This window comes from Ptychodera flava, chromosome 12 (genome assembly GCF_041260155.1).
Source record: "Ptychodera flava strain L36383 chromosome 12, AS_Pfla_20210202, whole genome shotgun sequence".
In the NCBI taxonomy this organism is placed as follows: domain Eukaryota; kingdom Metazoa; phylum Hemichordata; class Enteropneusta; family Ptychoderidae; genus Ptychodera; species Ptychodera flava.
The window spans coordinates 29,144,105-29,170,847 of NC_091939.1; the positions used below are offsets into that span (position 1 = coordinate 29,144,105).

The 26,743-nt window shown below is 37.1% G+C and overlaps 1 protein-coding gene and 2 long non-coding RNA genes across 3 annotated transcripts in view; 2 read left to right on the plus strand and 1 right to left on the minus strand.

Moving 5' to 3' along the window:
• LOC139145568 (uncharacterized) overlaps nt 1–8,184 on the minus strand; it is a 37,723-nt gene extending 29,539 nt beyond the window's left edge. The window contains exon 1 of the long non-coding RNA XR_011554957.1: nt 7,865–8,184. This is a non-coding gene — a long non-coding RNA (uncharacterized lncRNA). The remainder of the gene's footprint in view (nt 1–7,864) is intronic.
• Nucleotides 1,131–2,636, plus strand: LOC139145569 (uncharacterized). The gene is made up of 3 exons (XR_011554958.1): nt 1,131–1,233; nt 1,539–1,720; nt 2,497–2,636. It is a non-coding gene; the product is annotated as an uncharacterized lncRNA (long non-coding RNA).
• Nucleotides 8,185–8,262: 78 nt separating the features above from the next.
• LOC139146260 (uncharacterized) lies at nt 8,263–12,358 on the plus strand. The gene is made up of 6 exons (XM_070717667.1): nt 8,263–8,274; nt 8,452–8,618; nt 9,380–9,542; nt 9,838–9,975; nt 10,375–10,563; nt 12,170–12,358. The coding sequence occupies exons 1-6, from the start codon at nt 8,263–8,265 to the stop codon at nt 12,356–12,358; spliced, it is 858 nt and encodes a 285-aa protein (XP_070573768.1).
• Nucleotides 12,359–26,743: the final 14,385 nt, after the last annotated feature.

Here is a 26,743-nt window from a genome sequence, read left to right on the forward strand (position 1 = left end):
ACGTAATGGACACACAAATTCTACGTGTCAGATCCTACAGAAGAAGACACCGTGCACAACCGTGCCGTCTTAGTGCTTGGATCTGTTGCCAAATGTCTCCAGTCGGCTGAACAGGATGATGACAGACGGAAGGGTGATGAGATTGTGAGAGAAATAGAAGATCTCGTAGGCGTTCACGGTAATCTTATCAACTTTGCATGTTCATGTTGCCTTCAAACTGCTTATCGCAGAAAACATCACATTTACATGGCTGCCCCTCGAAATATGTAATGTCTATTTGTTGTTTAAGAAACCGTCCCCAATCTCTGTTCTCGCCTTATTTGTAACCTATCAGGTTGACATTGTGTTTTACATGGGTTTAGCCTTCATCTTGTCTAATGGCATTTGAAGATTATCATTATACAACTCACTGGTGAGACCCCTAACAAAGCTATCTTCACCGTGTCAAGATCCATACGTAATTTTTCTCACAGATCCGTGGCACCATCGTCAGAAGCGAGCAACGCTCACGGTGGAGGAGTTCAAAGACTATATAGAAAAGAAGGCCGCCCTGATATACTCACTAGGCAACGCCGTGTACTTATCGTCATTTGAACACTTGTTTTCTTACTTAAACAACTCTGAAAGTCACCCGATGCTGCGAAGAAGTGCCATACATGCTATCTCAAGGTTTAAGCTGCACGAGGTAACATATATATATATATATATATATATATATATATATATATATATATATATATATATATATATATATATATATATATATATATATATATATATATATATATATATATATATATATATATATATAAATTACACACGTATCAAATAATCACTGGAGTTTTATGCTCATGCAATCTTCATTGACACTTGCATGTTGCTTTGGTTACAATGTGCATCTTTCCTGATTGGCACAGATTGCATGGTCTGCTTGTGTCAGATTTACTCGATACGTTGTCAATAATTGACCACGACACGTTAAATTCGCGGCGTTTGTTCTTCAGAAATATAATACACTTTGTGGACCTGTAGCTTTGTACGATCACAAGAGAACAATGTTGACATTATAAATCAAGAATTCAACTTGTCATTTTGCTATTCCAAGGCTGTCGAAACGCTGATGATGTCAGCTCTGTACGACGATGATGAGACTGTTCGCCACCTTGCACGTATTGAATATTTCCGCCATCCATTTGTCGTCAAAGATGACGACAACGCAGGAATGTTCAACAGGTTGGTTACATGGATGTCTGTAAAATAATTTGAGAATTCTTGAATCAATTGACTGGGGACTTCGCTTAGATGAATGGCGTTAAATCTTGCCTTTGGAGGACTTTGGTTACGGGTTAACTTAGGTTAAGAATTATCGTGAGATTTAGGCTCAGTGTTATTTGAAAAACGAGTTCCACGTTTAGCCTGGTAACTATTTCAGAACATCTTGAAATTCGAAGCTGAGTGGTTTTTTTACGTATGAGCTCCGTGATGACGCCATTTCAATGTACAATACAATCTGTCCACCATTTTGACAAATTACACAGCAACGTTTCAAGGGTATCAACCGTACCAAGACTTGACCGAATTCGCCGCAGCCTTTTGAAGAGACTGTCGTTTGAATTTAAATTGGGTATTCCTGGAATTAATTGGGCGAAATCCGTCGGAGGCAAAGACATTGGTGCAGAGATAGGCTTAATTATCAGGAACAAGTTTGAGCTTATGATAAGTGAGTACGTTTTAATAGTTTCCTAGATCTTTCCATTCGTACGCTATGCACCTCATTCTCTGATTTACCCTGATTTAAATATCATGTCAACAATACTGTGGAAGCAAACCAGGTGCCGTGCAATAACACGTCTTTGGCTCCCACCAGCCCCTTAAAACTAAGATACCCGGCCTGATCATTGAGAGCATATCCTTTTCCAATAGACGTTGGCATGTATCAACTTTGCGCAGCTGTTTGATAAATTGTGAACGCTTACTTTCTTTCTATCACAGTCCTCTTACATACGAAACGGGAAAGTTAAGATAAAGCTGTTGAGACATTCAAGTTGTTCAATTGCAGTTGACATTGAAACAAAAAGTAACCAGAGTAAATATCCTGCTTACATTCATTACCGAAATGATAAATTCCTCGATTTGAAACGGCTAAATCCTTTATTATAGGGATTTTTCATTAATTCCTTATACACAATGGGTATATTTTATTTATCAATTTTCAGAAGGCAAGTGTATCTTCCCTTGCCGATTACATATATACAATGAAAAGGACCTAATTTATGTAAATACACAAAGTTCGTCTTCTATACTGTTTTAATGAATTCAACCATTTCAGTATCAGTTGGTCATTTCAATCAAATTATACATGAAGGGAGAAATCAAATAGTTTGCAAAAGCAGTTGTTTTGACTTCATTGTTCAGGAATTCGTAGTATATAGATGACCGTTGAACTTATTTTTTGATGTCACTGATATTTAATCATTAACTAACCTTTACCTACAGAACCATCGGAAGGTTACGCAAAGATTGACATTAACAACCACGCATATGCGAGAGCACACATTGGTTTATTCGACTGGGAATACACCCTTGTAGAAGCCAAACTTTGTTTTTTTAGCGAGGCCGGCTACAAGATAAATATTTTGCAGGTAAAACAATTAAGGCCTGATTGACTTTCTGATGCCCCGTATCACATCTGTTCTTCAATTATCTTCTGCCATACGACTAGGCAATTCAAGTCTACCGGGTATTTCATTTAGCAGAATTAACAAGACTGAATTGATAGACATAAGAAGCATAAATCAATTTTTGCGTAAATGGGTACTGTCTTTTTATTTTAAATTGAGCGGGAGTGTAAATTCAAAATTCGATTTATTATAACTGGTTACATGTGCCTCTTCCCATGCTCTTTAACATAAACTTGCAACCAATATATTTTTCAGGATGAACATAATATCTAATTATGAATACCAACATCGATGCCTATTTGCAGTTATGGCAGTAGGGGACTTTGTCAAAACTAGGTTCAGTGTTTATAATATTACTGTTGAAGGAACATGTTGTTTGTTTTACCAACTACATGTAGTAATCATCTTCTTCCTGTAAGTCATTTGAATGGAGTAGGACATCCGTGGCAGGTCTTCACAAATATTCCTCTTCCTGTCTTACACCAGATAAGATTCATGATAAATTGCTTCGCTTTATATTTACTTAATTCTAGATAATCGCCTTGGCCATTGCGTAGTTATGTCTTTTTTGATACAATACTGAATCGTGGTATCGTTATAATAAATTGATACCGGCTTTTAAAAGTGCGTTTTGTTTAATTACAAGTACTGTATCTGGTTTTAATATGGTGACGACCACCTATGAATTAATGACAGCGTGCATTCTTACTAAAACATGCGACTTAGCTCTTCCTTTAGTTACATGTGTTGCGAATTGCATGTGATTTCCAGGATACAGGACACTTTATATACATCGTAAAATGTAACACGGTTGGAAGCTTTTTAGACATCAATTGCATAAAACATATCATCTTTGTGAACAATGTTGTCCTGTTCCTTACAGGACTATGGATACGAAGAGATAGCAGAACAAGCTAAGCTATTTGATGAAGTTGTATCCGACGTCATTTTGCCATTACATCGGTCGATTAAGGCTCCAGACTCGGTACCGATCACCAAGATATTTCAGGACTTTACAGATGCAGTAAACGACCTCCTAGATGAAGTCGCAAAGTTTAGAAATTTATCAAGACATACTGTTTCAGTGATTGGAAAATACCGGGCCCTTCCTTCCTATTTTTATGAGCTTCAAGAAGTGATTCTGCGCGTGTCAAGTCTGTTCAGCGCTGTAAAGACAGATGCGATGGACTTTTATCACGTACGCTTTACTTTTGATTCTTAGCTGATTACACGAGAATAAACAGATTTAAGAGCAAACTCTGATGCCGTCTTGATGTTTTAATTGCCGTTAATAAAGTCACTTTGTACAAGAAATGTTAATTCTCTTTACATTTGTTTAGCACAAGGTGATGTGATCAGTACTAACTGTTGCTGCAGGACAAAACACTTCCCACGGGCGAAGAGGTTTATTCCAAATGAGATCATATTGAAAGCAAAACATTTCTACTTAACGGAAGGCAAAATTTGCAATGTGTGCATTATTATTTGTACATGTACCATGTCAAGAAATACCGCTCTTTTAAATGCCCATGGTAGTTGCTGTCAATAATCGAATCTTCACTGATATTTCGCAGGCTGTCAACCAGGCCGTTACTGTCGTTTTGCCGTGGGCTGCTGAACAGATGCAGCAGACTGTGAAATCGTCTTTAGACGTGATAAAAAACATGTTCAAGTCTCCTGTGTCTTCTATCAGGGATATATCGAGATTTTTAAAACAGTAAGTGTTTTTGCTACAGCTTCAGCACAAATTAAATTACGTTGTTAGCGAAAACCTGTGTTGCATCTTTGCTTATTCCTCATTTTACCACGGTGCCCAAGTGATAGTGTACTTTAAGGTGACTATATCACAGTAAGTGAGGCTACCAACAATTCTCCATGATCTGTGCACACGGAGATCACTCACTGAACTGAAGCAAATTTCTTCTGTACACAGAACAACTCGGTCCATATTTCAAAATTCTGGCAACATAGTTCTGATAATCATAATTTTCTGATTTCTCACTGTGAATAGTGAGAAGATCAACCCCTTTTCCGCGGAGGAGATAGCAATTTTGTAATTTTGTCGACATAGATTTTTGACAGCCATACACAATATTTTCAAGGAAACTAAGGGAATAAGTTGCATCTGTGTTGGCAAAAGAGAGGGTATTGATTTTTTTTAATGTTTGTAACAAAGAAAATTTGCATGTCTGACAGGTGGTATGATGAGACCATCTTAGTTGCTGATAACTTTATCTTGACAAGTGTGCAATTTTTAGCACCTCCAAACATCGACTTCTCATTCAATTTACTCCTGAATTTTAAACATAATCAATAATTTAGGAACATAGTTGTAACAAATAATACTGAACTTAAATTGTAATTTAAAAATTGTTAAGAAACTGATAAAATCGAAAAAGCCTTTAGCAAAAAATGTCTGATTGAACAAATCAAGGGGAATTGTGGGTAGCCTCACTTACTGTGTATATGCTTTCGGTGGGAGGTGTGTACGTTATGTCATTCAGGCAATTGTGTCACGTTTAAACGACAATATAAAGGAAGCTTGTTACAAAATATAAATAGTAGTTTGTGAAGGGATCCTAAAATGCAGTAATTATGGTATTTCGATCGAGATACGTTGAATATTAATTATCAGTTCAGCTATTATATCTACAGCACGAATAATCGAGGCAACTCATCCCTATGACAGAAAGTAGCACACTGACAAATATCTCAAAAAACAGCTTCCAAGAGTTGTGTGTTGTCTGCGCGTATGTATCTATCTAAGGGCCTGGATAGAATTTAACGAGGAGGGGAATGGTGCGAGTTAGGGAAGATCACCAATTTTCATCGGAAGGAAATTTCGTTTCGTGTACGAATAAGTGTAGAAGAGGGTCACAGATTTGTGTGAAATGATATTGAACAGATCAAACATTATTTTATAACTCTTGGCTGAAACAATGTACAAACAACCCATTTTCAGTGCCCGTTGCTATTCCTTTCACTTTTTACCCGATTTACCTACTTTATAACTGTCTTGCCCTGTCTTGTAGGTTTGTCTCTCTTTGTTTGTCAGTCTGCCATTCCGCAATTTGTCGGTCCCTCTGCCCCGTTTATTCCTCAATAGGGCCCAACAAAAATCAATCGCGTAATGCAAAAGTGAGACCTCGATGACATGTAGTGTTTGTAGGGTTTGACATACACATAAGCACATTCCTCATTGACTCTGTTTTTGATTTAGCCTGACAATAATAAAGTGAGAATTACGTAATGTGAAATATATGGAACCTCATAGTTGTGAGAGACATGATGCAGTTGGGTATGAAATGTCCTTAGATAAACTCTCACTTTCAGTTTATAGAACAAGAGTAAGCTTTTTCATACATTCACTGTTCGTATGAATTTTATATAGGACAAAAGATGCCATTTCAGCCCTCGTGAAAGATGTACTGGAAGAAATTGAAGCCGCTTTCGGCGACGACAACAAACCGTCCTGGTTCGACCTTAGCGAACAGATAAATACTATTTTGAATGATCTTGAAGTTGCCAAGTATGTCGTGATGATTAATGAACAAAACTGGAAATCTAAGGACAACGATTTCATAAAGCATTTCACGGGGATATCTGAAGTACGTAATATCTGTTTTTTTATTCCACAACTTCTTTAAGACCAATCCTACCATTTCCCATCGTCGTGTAAGAAGTCAGATCTCTCTGAGAATGGGATCAGACCGAACTATAATTCTTGTCTCATTCCTTAGAGTAGGTTTAACTTAAATCCCAGATTTGAAAATCCCATTAAATGAGTAGCATTATTTGAGCGCACTTGATTGGATTACAATTGTTCACTATAGATAGCACCAGCCTAATGTCATGTACAACGCTCAAGGTCGTATATACTCGCCTTCGGTTAGCTTGTTGCTTAAACAACAGACGTATAGGTAATAAATTAAGTGATTCCCACACGCATTGCTATTGAAATTTTCGTTTTTACGCTTCCCTACTGAAACAACTGATGTGTACTGCCCCATGTCAGAGGTGTCATGGTGTCATTTTGTTGTCCCCTTCACCTCTAGAGTGCGCATCAGTATATCGCTGTGGTCAGTCATTGGCGCTGAGTTTCTGTCATACTACTACCGTTCTATTCTCACGTTTCTTTTAAGTACAGAAAAACCAGTTTGACACTGCAAAAAACAAAGGTGACGATATAATTTACGCAATAACTTTAAATTGCAAACATAGGAATAATAGTACAACTTCGCACTCGCCTTATGGCTTTATCTAGTATGTATCAACTCCCCTGTACACCAGCTTGCCGTTTGGATTATCGCTTATATTGCTCCCTGTTAGGACTTTACTCTTTAAAATTTCCTGCACTGTAATTGGTGTCGCCATAGATATGATCGCCTATTTCACGCAACGCCTTTCCTGTGCCAATAAATCAAGAAGAGCTTGTTTTTCACTAGAGTCCAATCGTTGACTAACGGGGTTGCTTGCGTATATTGTCAGTGAAATTGAACATGAATTTTTTACAACTTGTTTCATCGTGTGTTTAACTAAAAATTCAATCAACTCTCTAGGATTTTAACCTAATAGTAAAAATCCAATATGTCGCGCCCATGTTAAATTAAAACGTCACGTGAGCAAACACGAAGAAGTCATACTACCGGTGACCTTTGACCGGCATGTCACAGATTGGAAATAAAAATATGTCGCTTTGACAACTATCTTTACGAGGTATAAAAGATTCAACAGATTATTCATAATAATTTAATCATTAACCTTTTATCGTATAGAATGTTTCTCTGCAAACACATATCTGACAGGTACTTAATATACCAAAAGTTGAAGATTTTGAATGGTTATATTACCGACGTGTTTGTAAAGCCTATTGAAAAAAAGTGATAATTCATCAACTTTGCGCGCCAAGATAAGTTAATATAGGACCAGTATGTCCAGCTGAGATATTTACCTCAATCACACATGTTAAACCGTGCCATTTCAAACCGCCTGTTTCGCACTTCTTAAATCAGTGTATATAAGTGATTTAAAAATACAGTTTTAAAAATAGTACAAAATATAATTACAATACCACGTTTTAGATAACGCCGATTGCCGCAAGATATTTTTTTGCCAAATGCTAAATTGACGCGGGTAAACCTATAATCAGCATTGGAAATCACAAATGATAGTCTTGGGCTTACCGATGCGTATAAAATCCTCCATTGTTGTCTGTAAGGGCACGACATTATTCAGAATGATACACAGCTTGATAGTTGTCTCAAAATCCATGGTTATCTATAGCTGCATACTGTACAGTGATAATTTTGAAATACGTTCAGGTTCCCTGAAGACTGTTCAGAATGTCTGTTCAACTCGACGGCGATGACGATGGTAAGCAATTCGTAGACATTCCGAGTCAGCCACAACTGTTGAAGGAAATGTTAACTTGAAGTAAAACATGCTAAGGTCCATGGAGGTTGATTGGAGGACTTGCACTAAAGTTGTTGCCTGTGTAATGCGAGTGAAGTGCTCCCTTATTGATCAAATTAAAGGCTTAGTATAGCCTGTTTGTTTTCTTAGGTGCATCGACAGGATAAACATGGTGGCGCTCGTCATAATATCGTGACGGGAAGTTACTGTCATGACTAGATACACCCACATGATCAAAATATGGTATGGAGTACTCTCCGAATTTAACTCTAGCTCAGACGATTATCACAGGTGGTAGTCTCCTGAAGTTTCAGAAACTGGACTTGGCGACCGGACATTAATATTTTTTTAATTACAGGATACCATTAGGGAACAAATTGTCGCCGAAGTTCTTGGGCTGGTTGAAATTCTTGCTGAACCGATTGACAGACTAAAGAGTATTTCCGATCCATTTGAAAAAGCCTACGATGCAGTATACCGTCTCGTTACAACCTTGAAAGAAGAGTATGAGAATTTGCGTAAAACGTATGTATTATACGATTATTCTTCAAAATACTTCGAAGAGATAAGAACAAAATAAAACAAAACTTCTAGTTTATATGTGAGGAAACGTATCAGCTGTATGGAATAATAAATAATTCCATACAGCTTGTCATGATTGCTTGTTTGTAACTCTAAGATCGTTGATTTTTCCAGTCTCATTGTGATTAACTTAATCCGATCACTTAACGGAGATAGCGACTAAAATGCATACATATGACGAAAGCTGTCCAGAGGCATGTATAGAAACACGAGAAATGTCGTTCGTTCTTGTTCGCTGACTGAAACATCGCTGAAACAACTTTATTTTTCCTTTAAGGCCGTAATAGGCATTTTCAGGGACATTAACAAAGAGCGTGTGATACGCTTGCTGCCTCGACGTACTTTTGTTGCAGTGCAGGAATGCTATTAATATATGATAAATATGAGAAACCGCAAATTTTTTGCGGAGTAGAAAGTATTTAGGAGTGACATAAAAGTCTATAAATTAGCGTAGCTATTGGCATAATAAAAATGTTCAATTATTGGTTCTAACGGAGCCCCATGTACCGAATAAAAGTAATGAAATACCGAGATATCCGTTATATGATTTATAAAATACCATTAACCCAATGTTCTCATATTTACATTTTTGCTCCCCAGTTTTATATCTGTATAACGCTTACGGAGTTTGATGTCATAGAGAACTTTAAGGAAAAGATCATGTAGCAAAAACGCTATTTCTGTTTTTCTTTTCATGTTCAAAGATATGATTCCGCCAAGTCGCTTCTTAACGAAATCTTTGGGATCAAAGGAACAAAATCCTTTCCCCGGAAGATTGCTGAAGGTTCCTGCGGCGATGGCTATTATCCAAGTAATATTGGAAACACTCCCCCTGGTATTGATTTAGAAATAAACGTTGGAGACAAGGTATCGACAGCGTGTCTTTTCAACTGAAGGGTTTCATAGTAGTAGTAGTAGTAGTAGTAGTAGTAGTAGTAGTAGTAGTAGTAGTAGTAGTAGTAGTAGTAGTAGTAGTAGTAGTAGTATCGACAGTCGTGAGGTAATTTAAGACTGGCTATAACATAAGATGCAGGTATCAACGTAATTTTCGAAATTTTGACACTACTGCAATACACCAGTGACATTTTTTGCTCCTGATAGCACCATATATAACGTTAAACTTTCATTTATTCATTATAATGGTTCTTTCTTACTCTCGCAGCTCGTAGCACCATTCACTGGCACGGTCAAGAATAGTGGACAAACTCAAGTGACTATTGAACTGTCTGAAGAAATGCCACACACTGAAATAGTTATTGATCACGTCGATTTATTAAACGATGTTCTTGAATCTGGGATGGTAAGAGATTTACTATCGCAAATGTAATGTGTACTTAATGCGTATGGATTATATTGGTCCATGTTTACATGTATTTGTGTGGTCGCATAAAATTTTGCACTTTGGGTTCATTGCGCAATATGGCATCCTCCATTTTGAGCTGGTACATGTTCTTGATTTATAATGACCCAGTAACCAAGTACCTTCCACATCATTTTGTCCTCATGAAAAGACATGTACCATGTTTTACCACTTTGCCTTATCGAATCTTGCCGTATTGAATTTGCCATGAAGCCATTGACCACGTATTTCTTCCTGAGGACAAAATGAACCGTGAGGTTTTAGGTCAAATTGTTAAGATTTAAGTATATTACATCGTAGTTAATGACGAGCAATTATTAATATATTTTATTGCCTCAGGTTTCCAAGGGTCTTGAATTAGGCACAGTCACTGACTCTGGCTGCCACCCAAATGCTATACATCTGGCAATGAGAAGAATTGGTACCGAGGAATATATTGACCCAACAGACTACATTGAGAAGCCGGCTGTGAACGGCAGTACCGTCTTTTTGAATAGAGGTTGTGACGAATACCTACTTATTCTAAGGGTATATATATCAGCTTTATGTTTGTTTTTGTCATCACAAAATATTTTAGGAGAATTTCGAGAAGCTGAACCTAAACCTGTCGAGAACCTGAAATTAAACCTGTCGAGAACTCAATAATTTAATCTTTGAGTCATATTCACATTTACAGCTCCGTAACCCATGAACTATTGATTGTGAGGCAAGAGAGGGGCGTCAAAGCAAATGATATCACAATCGATACATAATTACGTGCCGAATATGTCGACCAACGTGCGTCCCATAGGATTCAATGGTTAATTGTTGGTGACGTAGAGGGCTGCATACTGTTATTTGACTTTCAGTCAAGTTCATAACTTTTGGAATGAAAGAAATGATCGAATTAGGTTTTTCAAGTATGCGTAATAGATAAACAGCATGGCACTGATTTATATACATTATTGAGCCATATGATGAAATAATCACATTTTTGACCAATTTTCGCCTATAACCGAAATCACTGGACAAAATGCTTGATATACATTCAGTATGTTTACGTATTTTGACGTATATGAAACACAATATTAATTGCATACGTAACGTATATCGTTATATATGGAACATTCCAATACGTTGATATGCGTAGCGTATATATATGCAGATCATGAGTATAAGTAATGCAGATCTTTGCACACCAAGCGTACACACTGCAGTTTTGCATTTGATTAGTATACTTACGTGTATACTTAACGTATTTGAGAATTTAAAGAATCAGTATATGTGTATATCAAGCATTTTGGCCAAGCATATCGCGGTTATTTACAAATTAACCAAAAATATGGAAGTGGAAACTTTGTAAAAGAGGCATGTAATAAAGACAATGTAACCAAAACAAGAGATGTACCCTCGAGACAGGATATCCGGTCACCACCCTTACGTCGTGCGATTGGCCACCTGCACTCGGCACAGTTCCTTCTTTGGGCTGTAATATATACTTACAGGATATCTTGCAAATTTTGGTCTACATCGCGTTAGCGTTAGTACATTTGCATGTCTCGTCGCTACTTTTTGGAGGTGGTTATAGAGTCATCAAATCAATTATTATCACGTTCGGTCACTGCTTTGTGATGACTTCAGAGAAATACAATCTCTAAAGCCTGGCAAATTCAACATCATTTTGCGGGTTCAATTGTGTGTTAGATTCTCCAATAATGGTACAGTTGATATTATTTATTAAAATTGGAGATTTAGCCGAGCGGTTCTCTCTGTGGCCTCTCCGCTAGGCGAATGACGCCGTATGTTGTGGGTTCGAATCCGATTGAAAACTAGCCGTATTATTATCAATTTTATATGTTATCTATGACAATCATATTTATTGAAAAAACAACAATTTCGTAATTCTTTTATAATTTGTAATTATAATACAAAAAATAACAGGGTTATATTTACGATTGATTATTAGACTACTCTATCCTGGCTACATAGTTTTGTACCTTAGCATTTTATTAAATGACAGCTAAAAAGCAGAAATGCAATACAACACAAGATAATGCAATACAACACAATACAATACGATTTTGAAGTGGATGTTATGGTAATCATCTTTGCCGAACTCATAAAGGAATACTAAAGATTTGTGTAACATTTTCAGAACAACGTGATAGCAGGTCCTAAACCATTAGTGGGTAGAAGTGAAGAGACGGATGAGAATCCAGCTCGTCCTGAAGAACCAGAGTTGGGCGACCTCGATCACATCAGTGGATTTGGAGTTATGGATTATAAACACCAAGGTCGCATCATGGGTAATTCAACAATAAAAGGTAGAGTTAAACAAGGATAAATGCCTGCATGCCTGCATGCCTACCTACCTACCTACCTACCTACCTACCTACCTACCTACCTACCTACCTACATACATACATACATACATACATACATACATACATACATACATACATACATACATACATACATACATACATACATACATACATACATACATACATACATACATACATACATACATACATACATACATACATACATACATACACACATACATACATACATACATACATACATACATACATACATACATACATACATACATACATACATACATACATACATACATACATACATACATACATACATACTTACTTACATACTTACATACATACATGTCTTTCAGGTTGACCGTTTACACTTGTATGTTCATCAAACATGATTTCTTCTAAAGTATAAACACGATTTGTTGATAAGCCAGACATTAACGGTGCCGACTCATTTGCTCATTTTGTGTGAGTAGTAAATTTATATGTGTGTGCGCTTTCAATCACCTTTCTGTTCACGTGAAAGTGATCGGTCTCTGCCAAGACCGTATAACCCCTGGTGTGTTTTTTTCTCGCAATTTTGAGATACCTCTTTCGTAATATGACCCCCAGAGACTTTTATGTTTTACTAACCAGCAGTTAAATGAGTCAGCAACTTTAATGTCTGGCTTATCAACATATTCTGTGTGTTCTTTTGAAGAAAATGTGAAATGTGTGTGATGAACATGCAAGTGTAAATGGTCAACCTGAAAGACCTGTAAGAGCGTGTGTACGTGCATACATGGGTGCGTGCATGTTCGCATATATATATATATATATATATATATATATATATATATATATATATATATATATATATATATATATATATATATATATATATATATATATATATATATATATATATATATATATATATATATATATATATATATATATATATATATATATAATAGCGAGCGCAGCGAGAGCCGCCGAAGGCCGCTCGCGAAGCGAGCATTAAGACTAACGCGTGTACAAGAAAATTAGAATGGAATCTCTATATATCTACGAGTTTGAAAAGAGAGCACTAATCCATGGAGGCGGCCATTTTGAATACTTTTACACGGATTGCGTGAAATTAAAGATGTCATCTATCACAAATCCTACTCGACAATGTGTATTTCCGACAAAAGAATCTCTGTATTCCAAAGAAAGAGTGAAATTTGGTTCAAAATGATTATTTTCGATCACTTTTGAAAGCCTGGTTCGGTCATCACTAGGCGCCGCCATTTTGAAACAAACTAACTCTCGCGAGAACGAACGGTCAACTCACGCGAGAATTAAAAATCGTGTGCTTGAGAGCTATCGACGGGAATATCAAGTACGTGTTTTACATTAGACTGCCCCTGTTCCCACCCCTGTTACAATAAACTGATCGGAATCATGTAATTAACCAGTTTTAAATAATTTTCGTTTGTGGACTTGGCATTTCCGAGTTAAATTGCTATAATAATCTGTAAATGTTATTCTACAAAACAATTGACAGCAATTCAACCTCAATGTCCAAAATATGCATCATGCCTCAAACACAGAAATTAGCATGCTATCGCCTGAAAACATCAATGACATCAATAACCCTACGCTGCACTCGCTCTCAGGTCAGACCTGTTACATATTATGAGGTTATTACGAAAATACCGCAAAGGATGCACGAGGACATTGGCGCAGCGTAACGCCCGACGCGAAGGCCGCTCGCGAAGCGAGCATTAAGACTAACGCGTGTACAAGAAATTTAGAATGGAATCTCTATATACCTACGAGTTTGAAAAGAGAGCACTATTCCATGGAGGCGGCCATTTTGAATACTTTTACACGGATTGCGTGAAATTAAAGATATCATCTACCACAAAAACTACTCGACAATGTGTATTGCCGACAAAAGAATCTCTCTGTTCCAAAGAAAGTGTGAAATTTGTTTCAAAATGACTATTTTCGATCACTTTTGAAGGCCCGGATCGGTCATCACTAGGCGCCGCCATTTTGAAACAAGCCTACTCTCGCGAGAACGAACGGTCAACTCACGCGAGAATTAAAAATAGTGTGCTGAGAGCTAGATACCGACGGGAATATCAAGTACGTGTTTTACATTAGACTGCCTCTGTTCCCGCCCCTGTTTAATATAATAAACTGATCGGAATCATATAATTTACCAGTTTTAAATAATTTTCGTTAGTGAACTTGGCATTTCCGAGTTAAATTGCTATAAATGTTATTCTAGAAAACAATTGACAACAATTCAACCTCAACGAGTCAATGGCTAAGTTATGAATCATGCATCAAACACAGAAATTAGCATGTTATTGCTTGAAAACATCAATGACGATATCTACGCTGCGCTCGCTCTCAGGTCAGACCTGTTACATATTAGCGAGCGCAGCGAGAGCGGCCGAAGGCCGCTCGCGAAGCGAGCATTAAGACTAACGCGTGTACAAGAAATTTAGAATGGAATCTCTATATACCTACGAGTTTGAAAAGAGAGCACAGTTCCATGGAGGCGGCCATTTTGAATACTTTTACACGGATTGCGTGTAATTAAAGATATCATCTATCACAAAAACTACTCGACAATGTGTATTGCCGACAAAAGAATCTCTCTGTTTCAAAGAAAGTGTGAAATTTGTTTCAAAATGATTTTTTTCGATCACTTTTGAAGGCCCGAATCGGTCATCACTAGGCGCCGCCATTTTGAAACAAGCCAACTCTCGCGAGAACGAACGGTCAACTCACGCGAAAATTAAAAATCGTGTGCTTGAGAGCTACCGACGGGAATATCATGTACGTGTTTTACATTAGAATGCCTCTGTTCCCACCCCTGTTACAATAAACTGATCGGAATCATGTAATTTACCAGTTTTAAATAATTTTCGTTTGTGAACTTGTCATTTCCGAGTTAAATTGCTGTAATAAGCTATAAATGTTATTCTAGAAAACAATTGACAGCAATTCAACCTCAATGTCCAAAATATGCATCATGCATCAAACACAGAAATTAGCATGCTATCGCCTGAAAACACCAATGACATCAATAACCCTGCGCTGCGCTCGCTCTCAGGTCAGACCTGTTACATATTACATCTTACATTCCTGATCGGGGCATCAAAATGTCGGAGTAGTGACCGTTTTAGTGCAAGGTCAACAATTTTTCTTCCGATTTTATCGCGCCAGTGTGGAACGCTACCTCGGACGCGCTTCTGCAAGTTTTGGAGTGTGTGCACTACACACATGCTAGACTCTCCACAGTCGCTGTGCCTTGTTTTGTGCGCGCCGCGATGGGTCTGCATTCGAAGGCTAGGCTGTGCAGCTGTGAGCACGCGCTGCCAGACACAGCGACTGTCCGTTCTTGCAAGGGTATGAATATTCATAAGGGTAGTGACGTCAAAAGAAACACCTATCTAACTGGGCGGAGAGAATATATACTAGTAGCTGGTAGACCTATATACGCTGTATGTTTTTATTTTTCATTTTTCATTTTATTTGGCTATGGTACTTGTCATTTTTGTTTTGATTAACGGATGTGTGGAGTTCTATAAAGTACCCGGATCAGGCAGAAATCCGACCGGTCGCTTGCAAGAACGTCCAGACCCTGGGATTCGCGTCGCGTCTCTGAAGGGCGCGCGCGTGTTCCAACAGGGAAGAACGCGAATCGCAGGGTCTCTGCCAGACTACACACATACGTACGTACAGAGCGCGCGCGAGACTTGTTCTGGCACTCGTCCAAGGGGTCCCTTGAAACCGTTCTACAGTGAACGCGCAGATACAGCCGCAGGGAATGGGGCGCCTTGAAACCGTGCCGTACGGAACGGGCGCGAGTTCCGTACGGCTTTTTTAGCGCACGCTAAATTCTATTGTTCTCGATGGTAGATGTATAATATATATATATATATATATATATATATATATATATATATATATATATATATATATATATATATATATATATTAGCGCACGCTAAATTCTATTGTTCTCGATGGTAGATGTATAATATATATATATATATATATATATATATATATATAATATATATATATATATATATATATTTATATATAATCCCATGGTATTTTTCTCTGTTTGACGTCATCGTATACGAGTGTTTTTCGCGGAGCCGTACAACTTCGAGCAGAAGGCGAGAAGTTGTGCGGCTCCGCGAAAAACACTCGTATACGATGACGTCAAACAGAGAAAAATACCATGGGATTATATATTTATCACATGAACAGTCTTCTTATTTTTCTTTTGACGTGAATGGATCAAAATTATCGTAACAAATTGCATGAATTTCGTCGCGATTTGTGTTTTACTTACGCAGTTTACTTTCATTTAAAGAGTAAAGCGGCCCGTCACCAAGGAGATACTTTCATTCATAAATCCCATCAAGGTGAAATTCGCTACATCAAATGGTATCTCCACCAACCAGACATACGGATTCTGTCACGTGAACCTGTCAATCATTGTCTCGCGCTGTACCGATGCCAAGGCAAGTCGGCCATCGGTACGGTGGACATAATCGTGCTAGCGACGGATAGCCATAGTATTCAGAGTTATTCAGAATATTTACAAATAGATTTATAAAGTAAATGCAACGACACGATCGAAACAGTAATTCTCATTCTCAGAGATTCCGTGGCTTTTCAAAATATCACACAAGTTTACGACCGTGGCGAGCGCGAAAGATTCTGTTCGATTACACACAGAGTGTATCGCATTGCTTGTTTATGCCCACAACGCTGCTGTCACCAGTCTCTGCCATGCCGGTGCCAACTCGTTAATCCCGATCTCGGTCGTCAATTTTTTCGTCTTAAGGACTTTGATGTTTGCAGTGACATATATCTCACCCGTAGATACATCCTAATTTTACTTGACGGAAACTCTATTTTGAGTGTTGTCTGAGTCAACATTCGAAGTACATCGGATTCCACAGCGCTGCAGCTCAACAGTTGATGTCTTCGCTAGCGCTACAGCCTTACGCCGCGGTACAGGTTTGATTCCGAGCAAGAATTTACGGAATTTTTTGTGTGATGAAGGAAATTGATAGTTGTTAGTCGAATAACTTTATGCTTGTGCCTGAATGTCGCTTTCCCGAAGATTATACTGTACTCATTTATTCAGTTGAACTTCCGTTGAGGTGAACGGTACCATGCAAGAAAAAAGTTCCGGTTGATGACGTACAACAGGGGTAATTCGGATTTCTTATCCGTCCTGTTCTACGTCGCACAGGTGGGAATTCGGGCCAGGTCATGTGATAAATATATATATATATATATATATATATATATATATATATATATATATATATATATATAATATATATATATATATATATATATATATAGACATAAATATATATACATATATCTGTTGTAATATTGAAAAAGTAACAACTTTTATAACTTAGGGAGCTTTCAGTAATTACATTGGGGTTGGGCTGGGGGAATTTCGCGCACACCACTATCCATGGTGTCTATGATGAAATTATGAATACTTTTTTCCAATACAAAAATAAGTAAATCTTTGCATTTGTGTACTCTTGATTATTAATATTAATTTTCTTGAATAGACTAGAGTGGTTACAAGTCAATGGTTTTACAAGATGTTTGATTTTGGAATTTCACTGAAATGTCGATTCACTGTGCATTGCGGTCTATGATGAAGCTATGAATGATTTTTTTTTCAGTACAAAATTAGATTAATCTCTGCATATATGTATGCTTAATTATTAATATTATTGTTCTTGATTAGACTAGAGTGGTTACAAGTCTATGGTTGTGTAAGAAATTTGATTTTGGAATTTAACTGAAATGTCGATTCACTATGCATTGTGGTCTATGATGAAACTATGAATGATTTTTTTTCAGTGGTCTATAATGTGCATGTATTTTGTTGGTGATTTGCTATTCAGGAAATATCACATGGACAATCAAAGTTTTGGCCATATAATCAGCTTCTGACAAAAGTGACCCTCCACCCCACGATAGGTTGATAAAAAGTGACCTCCCTTGAATTGTTTTCTAAAAAGTGACCCTTCCCCCAATTCCCCCGGCCCACCCCCTGTAATTACTGAAGGCTCCCTTATTATATTTGTAAAGTTTGTCAAATCTTCTGTCTACCGTTATTTAATCAGCCTGAAAATTATTTTTATCAGCTTCTATAGTTTTTGATATTTGTATTTTGGTGTTATACGTACTAATTAGACTTGTACACCAACAAGTAAAACTTTGCATTTCAAAATTTGATGGATTCCTTACGGGCGCCCCTCTCGCAGTACAGCTGTATACGGTAGCATGGAAGTATAATACTTCCATGGCCGTAGCAATTGATCTTGCCAGTAAAACTTTCTCCCACTCTCAATGACATTAATATTTGCTCAACTAATCTAGAGACACACACAGAATGTCTTTCAAATATGAATCACGGAGAAAGATACTTAGAAAATTAATTGCATGAGGCAGTAAGAATAAGTAGTTAGTATCGCTGCTCAAATGCAATCACTGGACGCCATATTTGCTCTGGCACATTCCAAATTCTGGTACAGGTGTCAAAGTCCTCACTGTATTGGGCCTTTTTTAAATGACATTTTAAATTCACCCCTAGATTATCAAAGCTTACAGTATTTGTACGTGCCTCTCTTTCCACCTACAAACTAATGTTTATCACTAACAAAATTAAGTATCTCCCTACTGATTAAATACAACTTTCCTTTACTGATATACCTTCAACAAAATGGTACAACTCAAAACAAAGCTTGAATCTCATCAGAATATAAGTACATCAGCCAATCGGAAAACTGGACATAAGCCAGTGAGAAACGTTAAACCAATTACAAAATATTTCAAAATAGCCATGCATTCAGTTCAATTTTTAAGGTACTATTTCAATTGTCAGCACAGATATATATATATATATATATATATATATATATATATATATATATATATATATATATATATATATATATATATATATATATCCTGTATAAATATTTACTGTCTATTTACTGTCTGTTCTGCGCTGTTTTGTGTCTATGTCTACAACCATTGTCTTACGAATTCTGACCTAATGTCTTTGGAGTATGGATTGGTATGATTGCGATTACATATCACGTAAGTGACTGACAGTATAAAACTTTCCATGTTCGTTTCAGAGATACCCGAGTCCTTAACTGAACAAACTGAGGAGACAGACTTCGATCCAGGTTTTGAATTGGATGTGGAACAGATCTCAACGATGTCCTTGGAGGACGCGTTACAACTTCTCGATGATGTAGAATATCGTCACATGAAAGAACAGCTCGAGGAGTTTATTTCGCAATTGCAGGTAGCGGGAAATAAATTATTATTTCACTTGATCAGATAATAGGGTGACATTATACGTTTGATTAGAGGTACAGATGTGCGGTTATGGGGACAGTCAATTTTTGATCATATGCATGGTGTCTAAGGCATTACAAAACGTGATTCTTTCACAGCCTGCAGCTGACATGTATGTCTTCTCTCACTTCATCAGAGTCGACTGTTATCCCATGTCTTCAAACGGCCTGAAACGATGATACTTGAAGAACTAAATATATTCTCAAAAGCAAGAGGGCTTGAATCTACATCTTCGTTCCGATCGGTACTAGAGCGGCTATATCGTCGGCCTGCAAATCGTAAGTTTTAATGTTTGCACAGTGAATTTTCTAAGATATTTATATTTGGTAATTATGAATACAGCTTTTATTCGCTTTATGAGCTTTTATTCGAAAACACAAAATGATATTTTCCTTCGATATGATGTGAATTCTCCATCAGGAATACATCTAATGGAACAAAAACAGACTGCGACCTTTCCAAGAACATTTAACGGTTACAATTACGTGTTAATATTTATACTTCGTTTCAGGGTGTCCACATCTCTGGAAGTACCTACCCGAGGAGACATTCTGTAACTTTGATATCGATTGTTTAGGAATTTATTGTGACGTGGAAATGGATTTCTTTTACTTTCCCGTACATTTCCCTGTCTCACTTCGCATTCAGCATTGTCAGTTAATCGCTGGTCTGGGAAACGGGACGGAAATCGTTGATATGGTTGATCTGGCATCAGGTAAGTGTGAAAGAAATCCTACTTGAACGATGAGAGGGTCAGCTTTCTGCAAACACACGTAAAGCTCTGGTATTATGGCAACGGGCTTTGCTATTAATAATACATAACCAAGTCTAATAATCACATTTTTACGAGATAAAAATATAATTAGGTATCGGAAGCAATTCATAATAGCTCGCTAAAGTGGTTGACTGATACGTATGCGTTATATAAGGGTAGCAATCTTGACAGCGTAGCCGTGGCCATTACGAAGTCAGAATGCTTATGAGTATGTCATTGTACGTCAGGGGCCCAGCTGCAATTATTTTTTTCTTTGATCAAGTTTGCAATCGATGAAGTTTATAAAATCACGAAGGTAAACTCATCATTTGAATATAGGTTCAAAGGATAGGTTAAAACCCATAAATATATATTTTTATTTTCATTTGGGATGAAACAATACTCGGTTGGATAGCATCCGCCACACATACGGGCAGGCATCATACCTTGTGTCCAAGGGTCAAGGGCCTGGCATAAAGTACCTGCGGCGTGCTGAGCAATCGGGCTCATCGAATTACCCTATGCGTAGCCAGCAAGCCCTATGCTTGTGGCGAATGTATCCTAAAATATTGTATATCAAAACGCACGTCTGCTGTGAGCAAAGAACTTTCATTTTATTGAAATTGTGTTGTTCGGCGACCTTATTGGCTAAGTCCCATTTTTCTTATCTAAGTGGTGGCATAAAAAGATAGTCCTAAGATTTTACATTTAGAATAATTAAAAGTGAAAAAATTAATAAAACAGAAAGTCAGAAAAGTCATATAGCTACCATGGTAAGCCAAAGTAAATAGACATTAAAACAGGTCAAATAATCAGTGTCACTAAACATAAATAACTAATTTACCAAGGAACGAATAGAAAAATACTATCACATCAAGGTAACCTTGAACCACTTATGAAAAGAGAAAGTAAATACCACATACATATATTGGGAACATCTTAGTATGGTTTTATTTGCGTTCCAAGGCCACCGGCCCATATACAAAGGGGTTACATTAAGTATCACATACAAATAAATGTAAGCTATAAGTATTGGGAACATCTCGGGCGAAAGGAAAGAACTAAACCCACTCGAAAACGCTAATGCGTTATGCCTTAAAGACTCGAAAAGGATCAAAGACGTTTGAGCTGTATAAATGCCTCTGCCACTGTCCCTATGACCATATGTATACTTCCTTGACTTATATCACGAATTGCAGGTGGTATAAAGTATGAATAAAGAATATTGTTAATTTTACAGATACACTGTATATTTGTCAGCCACCATTACGTGCTCGGCAACTCACTTGGATTACGATTGAAGATACTACTGGTGATTAAAACATTTGGCAAAAGATATTATGGAAGCTTTAAGTATATTTTTGTAGACTTCCAAATCTGTTGTGAGGTGAAAACGTGGGTCCTTAAATGGTTTTAAAATGTTTTGAGTCTTTTGGTTTTTAGTCTGAATATAACTTCCCAGACCAGGCAATACTGATATGGTAACCGCAATATTCTATTTGCAATCAGAGGGACCTGTCGAGTATGAAGATGTGGCCATGGACGGCTTCAATGCCTTCGAAGATGTTCAACTCAAATACAGTTTATCTGTGTCAATTTCCAATGACATAGATTTAGCAAAGGTAAGACCACGGCATCACTATAGGCAGAGACAATGTATTCTAATTGCAACTGTGAAGTATCTCTCTTTTAGTGGCGCGGCATAAGCAAAATTTTCATAACAATTGTGCATTTTATGATAAAAGCATGAAATTTGGTATGAATGTAGATTATCATAATATCAATCAATTTGGATACCGTGCCACCACAGATTAAGCCTCGTTCTGGGGTGGCGGCTATTTTTAAATATGGCGACCATCAGTCACTATAAAATCCCCTACTTGCTGCTCTACGGATGATTCTGTGGGGAATAGTGGATGTATTTCCATCATAAGTGCCCATTAAGATTACTATTTGCATATTTTATAAGCATAGAGCCTCGTTCTGGTGTGGCGGCCATTTTGAAACATAGCAATCTTCAATTACTGTAAAATCCCATAGGTGCTGTTCTACGGATGATTCTGTGGTGAATAGTGGACGTATTGTCGTAATAAATGCATATTAAGATGACTATTTGCATTGTTTAATGTTTGATTATTTCATTTTCTATGAAAAGCGAGTTCTCTTAATAAAATTATTGACAATATGGCTGCCACAAGGCCAAAGTGGAAGATTCAAAATTGCCAAATTATAATGCTTTTTACGATGAGCAGCTGTTAGCTGTCCTGTGTAAGTAGACTTTCAGAAGGTACCGTTCGGAGTTTTTTATTTTATTTTTATTTGTAATCGTTGATGCACATGTTTCAACCATTTTTTAGGGTTGTAGCTGGTGTGTGTGCATCACACGTACGGCACACTCACCAGATTTTGCAAACTATTGGCCTAGATCGGCCCACGGGTATGAAGAGTTTGAGTGTAAGAACAGCGTGTCCCATGTTCTGCCAATGGATGGGGGTTCTTGAGTAGAAACGTTGAATATGAGCAATATTTTGACATTCTAATTATCGTTTCTAAACTTCATAATTAGCCATTGACGAGTTTTGCAGGGCGTTCTTGTTCAAAAGGCCTAACATGGAATATTGTGCGGGGAATTTAACCCGATCCTTCACTCTTGTTCATCTACATTCATACATAGGTCTACATACAAAAAACATAATAATATTTACTGTATAACATTTTTTTTTTAAGTTTGAACGCTGAAAGCAATAACATTTTGGGGAAAAATCTCTTATATGTCCCCATAATTGTCCTCTTAGAGATTTATCATGTAAACTACAATTAGTGGTGCCATTTAGAATTTGACCACGTGGAGAACACGATCATATTTTATATTATTTTTGGCTATATAATATTACGTTTGTGTAATTTAATATAAATTTCATGATTTACAAATTAGTTTAAGAGTTATTTCAACGTCACGTCAATGGTCTATTGCACGAATATAGATTCATGCCCATCATGACAGCCCTGCGCCCACACAGAACTTGACGGGGTGGAAACCGTCGATCTCGCCTGAAACGACGTTCTGCACCCCGTCTATTAGTTATGCTTAGTTTACCTTTCTACTTTAATGGAAGGTACGCTTGGCACCTTTTGGTCGTCTTCGCAAACGAACGGCTGTTCCAATTATGCGGTTTCCACCCGACTAGAATTTACCAACAGCGCCACTGTCGTATGTTAAAAAATGTGAAAGAGGCTCCCCACCTTACTTTCCAAAATGTTTAATTTGTGTCGAGTTTGTCTTTGATTCGTTTCGGATATGTGTTCCTACATTCTTATCCGATTTTTTGTGTTAATAAAATGTTTGTTTCGCTTCGGATATATGTTGGGAAGTTTGGATAAGTGTGTACGGTAATGTTTTGTTTGTGCACGGTCCCTCCACAAAAGGGGACCGTGGTTTGTGTACAGAAAGATTATGGCGAGCCACAGCCGGACCTCTGGTGTTTCAAAGTTGATTGAGTGGCCCTTTGATGCTTGCGTTTCGAAACCCGTATGGTTTCTCAACAGTCGCAGTGTAGATTCTTTTCTTAGTTTGCTATTTGTTCTGTGTCGTCACTGTCTACATAGTTGTGTATAAAACTGAGTGTTGCGTAATGGCCTTTCGTATTCGCGTACGTAATCTTTTGTAATATTTTAATGACGATGCCCCGACCTTAAAGTGTCTGGGTTTTATGGTGATGTGTCTATTGCTTGCAAGCTTGTTTATCGATTCTTTGGGTACGAGAAATGTTTTGTTTCCTTATTTGAAAGGATATCTCTAGAAGTGCAAGTTAAGTAGCTTAAGGTAAACCTTCAAGTTTTGTGTTCTCTGTTATTCAGGGAGTCTAGTTTTATTTTTCTTTGAATGGGTGTTGTTGCGATTGTCTGTGTCTCATGATGTAGCGTAGTCTCATTTTACGACTATATTTACTGAAATCCTGAAGTAGTTTTATTATGTTTGGTTTTGTTGGTGTCGGAATGAATTTTATGCCTTTGCCTACTGCTATTATTTCGGTGTTTGTTAGTACTACCTCCATGGTTTGAGCGATGATAGGTTCTTGATGAATTTCATGCTGTTTGTGGCTGAGACTTTGTTACTGGCAAAAGGAAGTTTAACACCTCAAAAGTACAAGGGCCATACAAAATTATTGGAAGAGCCCTTTAGACCAACCGGGTACAAGTTTCCCGAAAAGTGCCAAGTACATCGGACTAACCCAATATTTGAGGAAAAACATTGGGAACAATAAAACTAGTCCATGGGCCATAATCCCAAACTGGTCAATTTTTGTGTGGGCGCTGTGCTGGAATGATCATATTTCGAACATCGTGTATTCTGGTCCTAATCTTGATAGTACACAATTTTTTATTCACGTGCAAAAACATTGTACCATAGTCATTAAATTGTATTACTCAATTTTCTTTCATTTTAACAAACATGAAAGATAGGGAAAGCAAAGCTCAAAAACACAATCCTGCACTTTTGTCAGTGATGTCCGTGCTTGGCACTCCCCGGATCTGTGCTTGCTTTTGCATGGCTAGTCAACCGGCGAATATTTTATTCCTCTCCATGGTGTTTACATAGGCTGAGACAACAAGTTTAAACGACAATCCTAGACAATTGCCAATCATATTTTGGTTATCCACTTGACACGTACACCCAAGACCTAAAGAAAGGTAGTGTTGGGTGGCCAATTATCTGATCAAATGTGATGTATTCCTTCTTATACAAATAGTGACACTATAGTCAAGATTGAAACATAAACCTCAAGAGATTTGGCTCAGCAGAAGACTGGTTTAACAAGAGTCTCAAAATCATGATTTTACAATACCCTTCAAAACATGACTCTAACAGCTATTGCATTCTAATATGTTTTCTGTTAAAAGTCTATTTCATATTTATGACGCGTCCCGGTAGTTAATAAAAGAGATTTCATACAAGGCAGTGCCTATTATTATATGTCTAGGTAAAAGGGTTGTAGAATTTGAGATAAGCAGTGACATTAATTTTCAATAAAGTTTAGAGTATGGCTAAGTTTTGGTCATATTTATAAAAACAGTGGAAGATATTGCATATTACAATTTGTCATCTTACGAAGAATAAAATTACTTTCCAATGTTACCCCATAAACCATGTTATGTTAAAATATAAGCTAAGCAGATGACTTACAAGGAGACACGCTTAACAAATATTCGCAATACTTTGACTTTAAGGTACCCTTTAAACATGACTGTAACAGCTATTGCATCCCAATAGTTTTGCTGTTAAAAGTCTTTCATATTTTGACGTATGCCTGTAGCAAATAAAACATATTTCATGCAAAGCATTGCCCTTTGTAATATGTCTAGGTACAAATTGGTAGAATTTGAGATAAGCAGTGCCAGTAATTTGCAATGTAAAGTTTGGGTATGGGGTAAGTTTTAGACATATTTTATAAAAACTGTGGAAGATATTGCAAATTACAATATGTCATCTGAAAGAAGAATACAATTACTTTCCAATGTTACCCTATAAGCCATGTTATGTTACAAATCGAGCTCAGCAGATGACCCACAAGAAGACAGGTTTAACGAAAACGCATAAGAGTTGGCAATACTATGATTTTGCGGTACTCTTCAAAATATGACCAGTAGAGCTATAACATCCCAATCTTTTTTTCTGTCAAAAGTCTATTTCACATGATAAACATGTCCCTGTAGCAAATAAAACAGATATCATACAAAGCATTGCGTTTTTGTATTATGCTGAGGTAAAACATTGGTATAATTTGACATTAGCTATAATTTGCATGGCAAACTTCGGGGTATCGGGTAAGCTTTGGTTCTATTTCATAAAAAAAATCTATGGAACATATTGCATATTACATATGTCATTTTAAAGACGAATAAATTTCCATTCTAATGATACCCAAAAAGTCGGGTTATGTTAAAAAAAGCTTAGTAGATGACTGACATGTAGTAGTATAACAAGACAAATGCACGTGGGTATGCGCAAATATTGATTGTGCGGTACTCTTCAAAACACAACCATAAAAGTTATTGCATCCCTTTTATCTGTTAAAATTTTATTTCGTATTCTACAGATCCCAAGGCTTCTATAAATACAGTTTGATATCCTAGAGGTGCATGCACCCCTCTAGCCCATGGCCTAATATCGCTTGACTGCTTACATAGTGTCGTCCTTTGATAGGATATTGTACATTTTATGCATAAG

Bases quoted from the DNA above. Each gene is read 5' to 3' on its own strand.
- LOC139146260 (XM_070717667.1), top strand. The intron at 9,543-9,837 runs GTATCGACAGCG...TTACTCTCGCAG, and splicing joins AAATAAACGTTGGAGACAAG to CTCGTAGCACCATTCACTGG. The intron at 10,564-12,169 runs GTATATATATCA...TAACATTTTCAG, and splicing joins AATACCTACTTATTCTAAGG to AACAACGTGATAGCAGGTCC.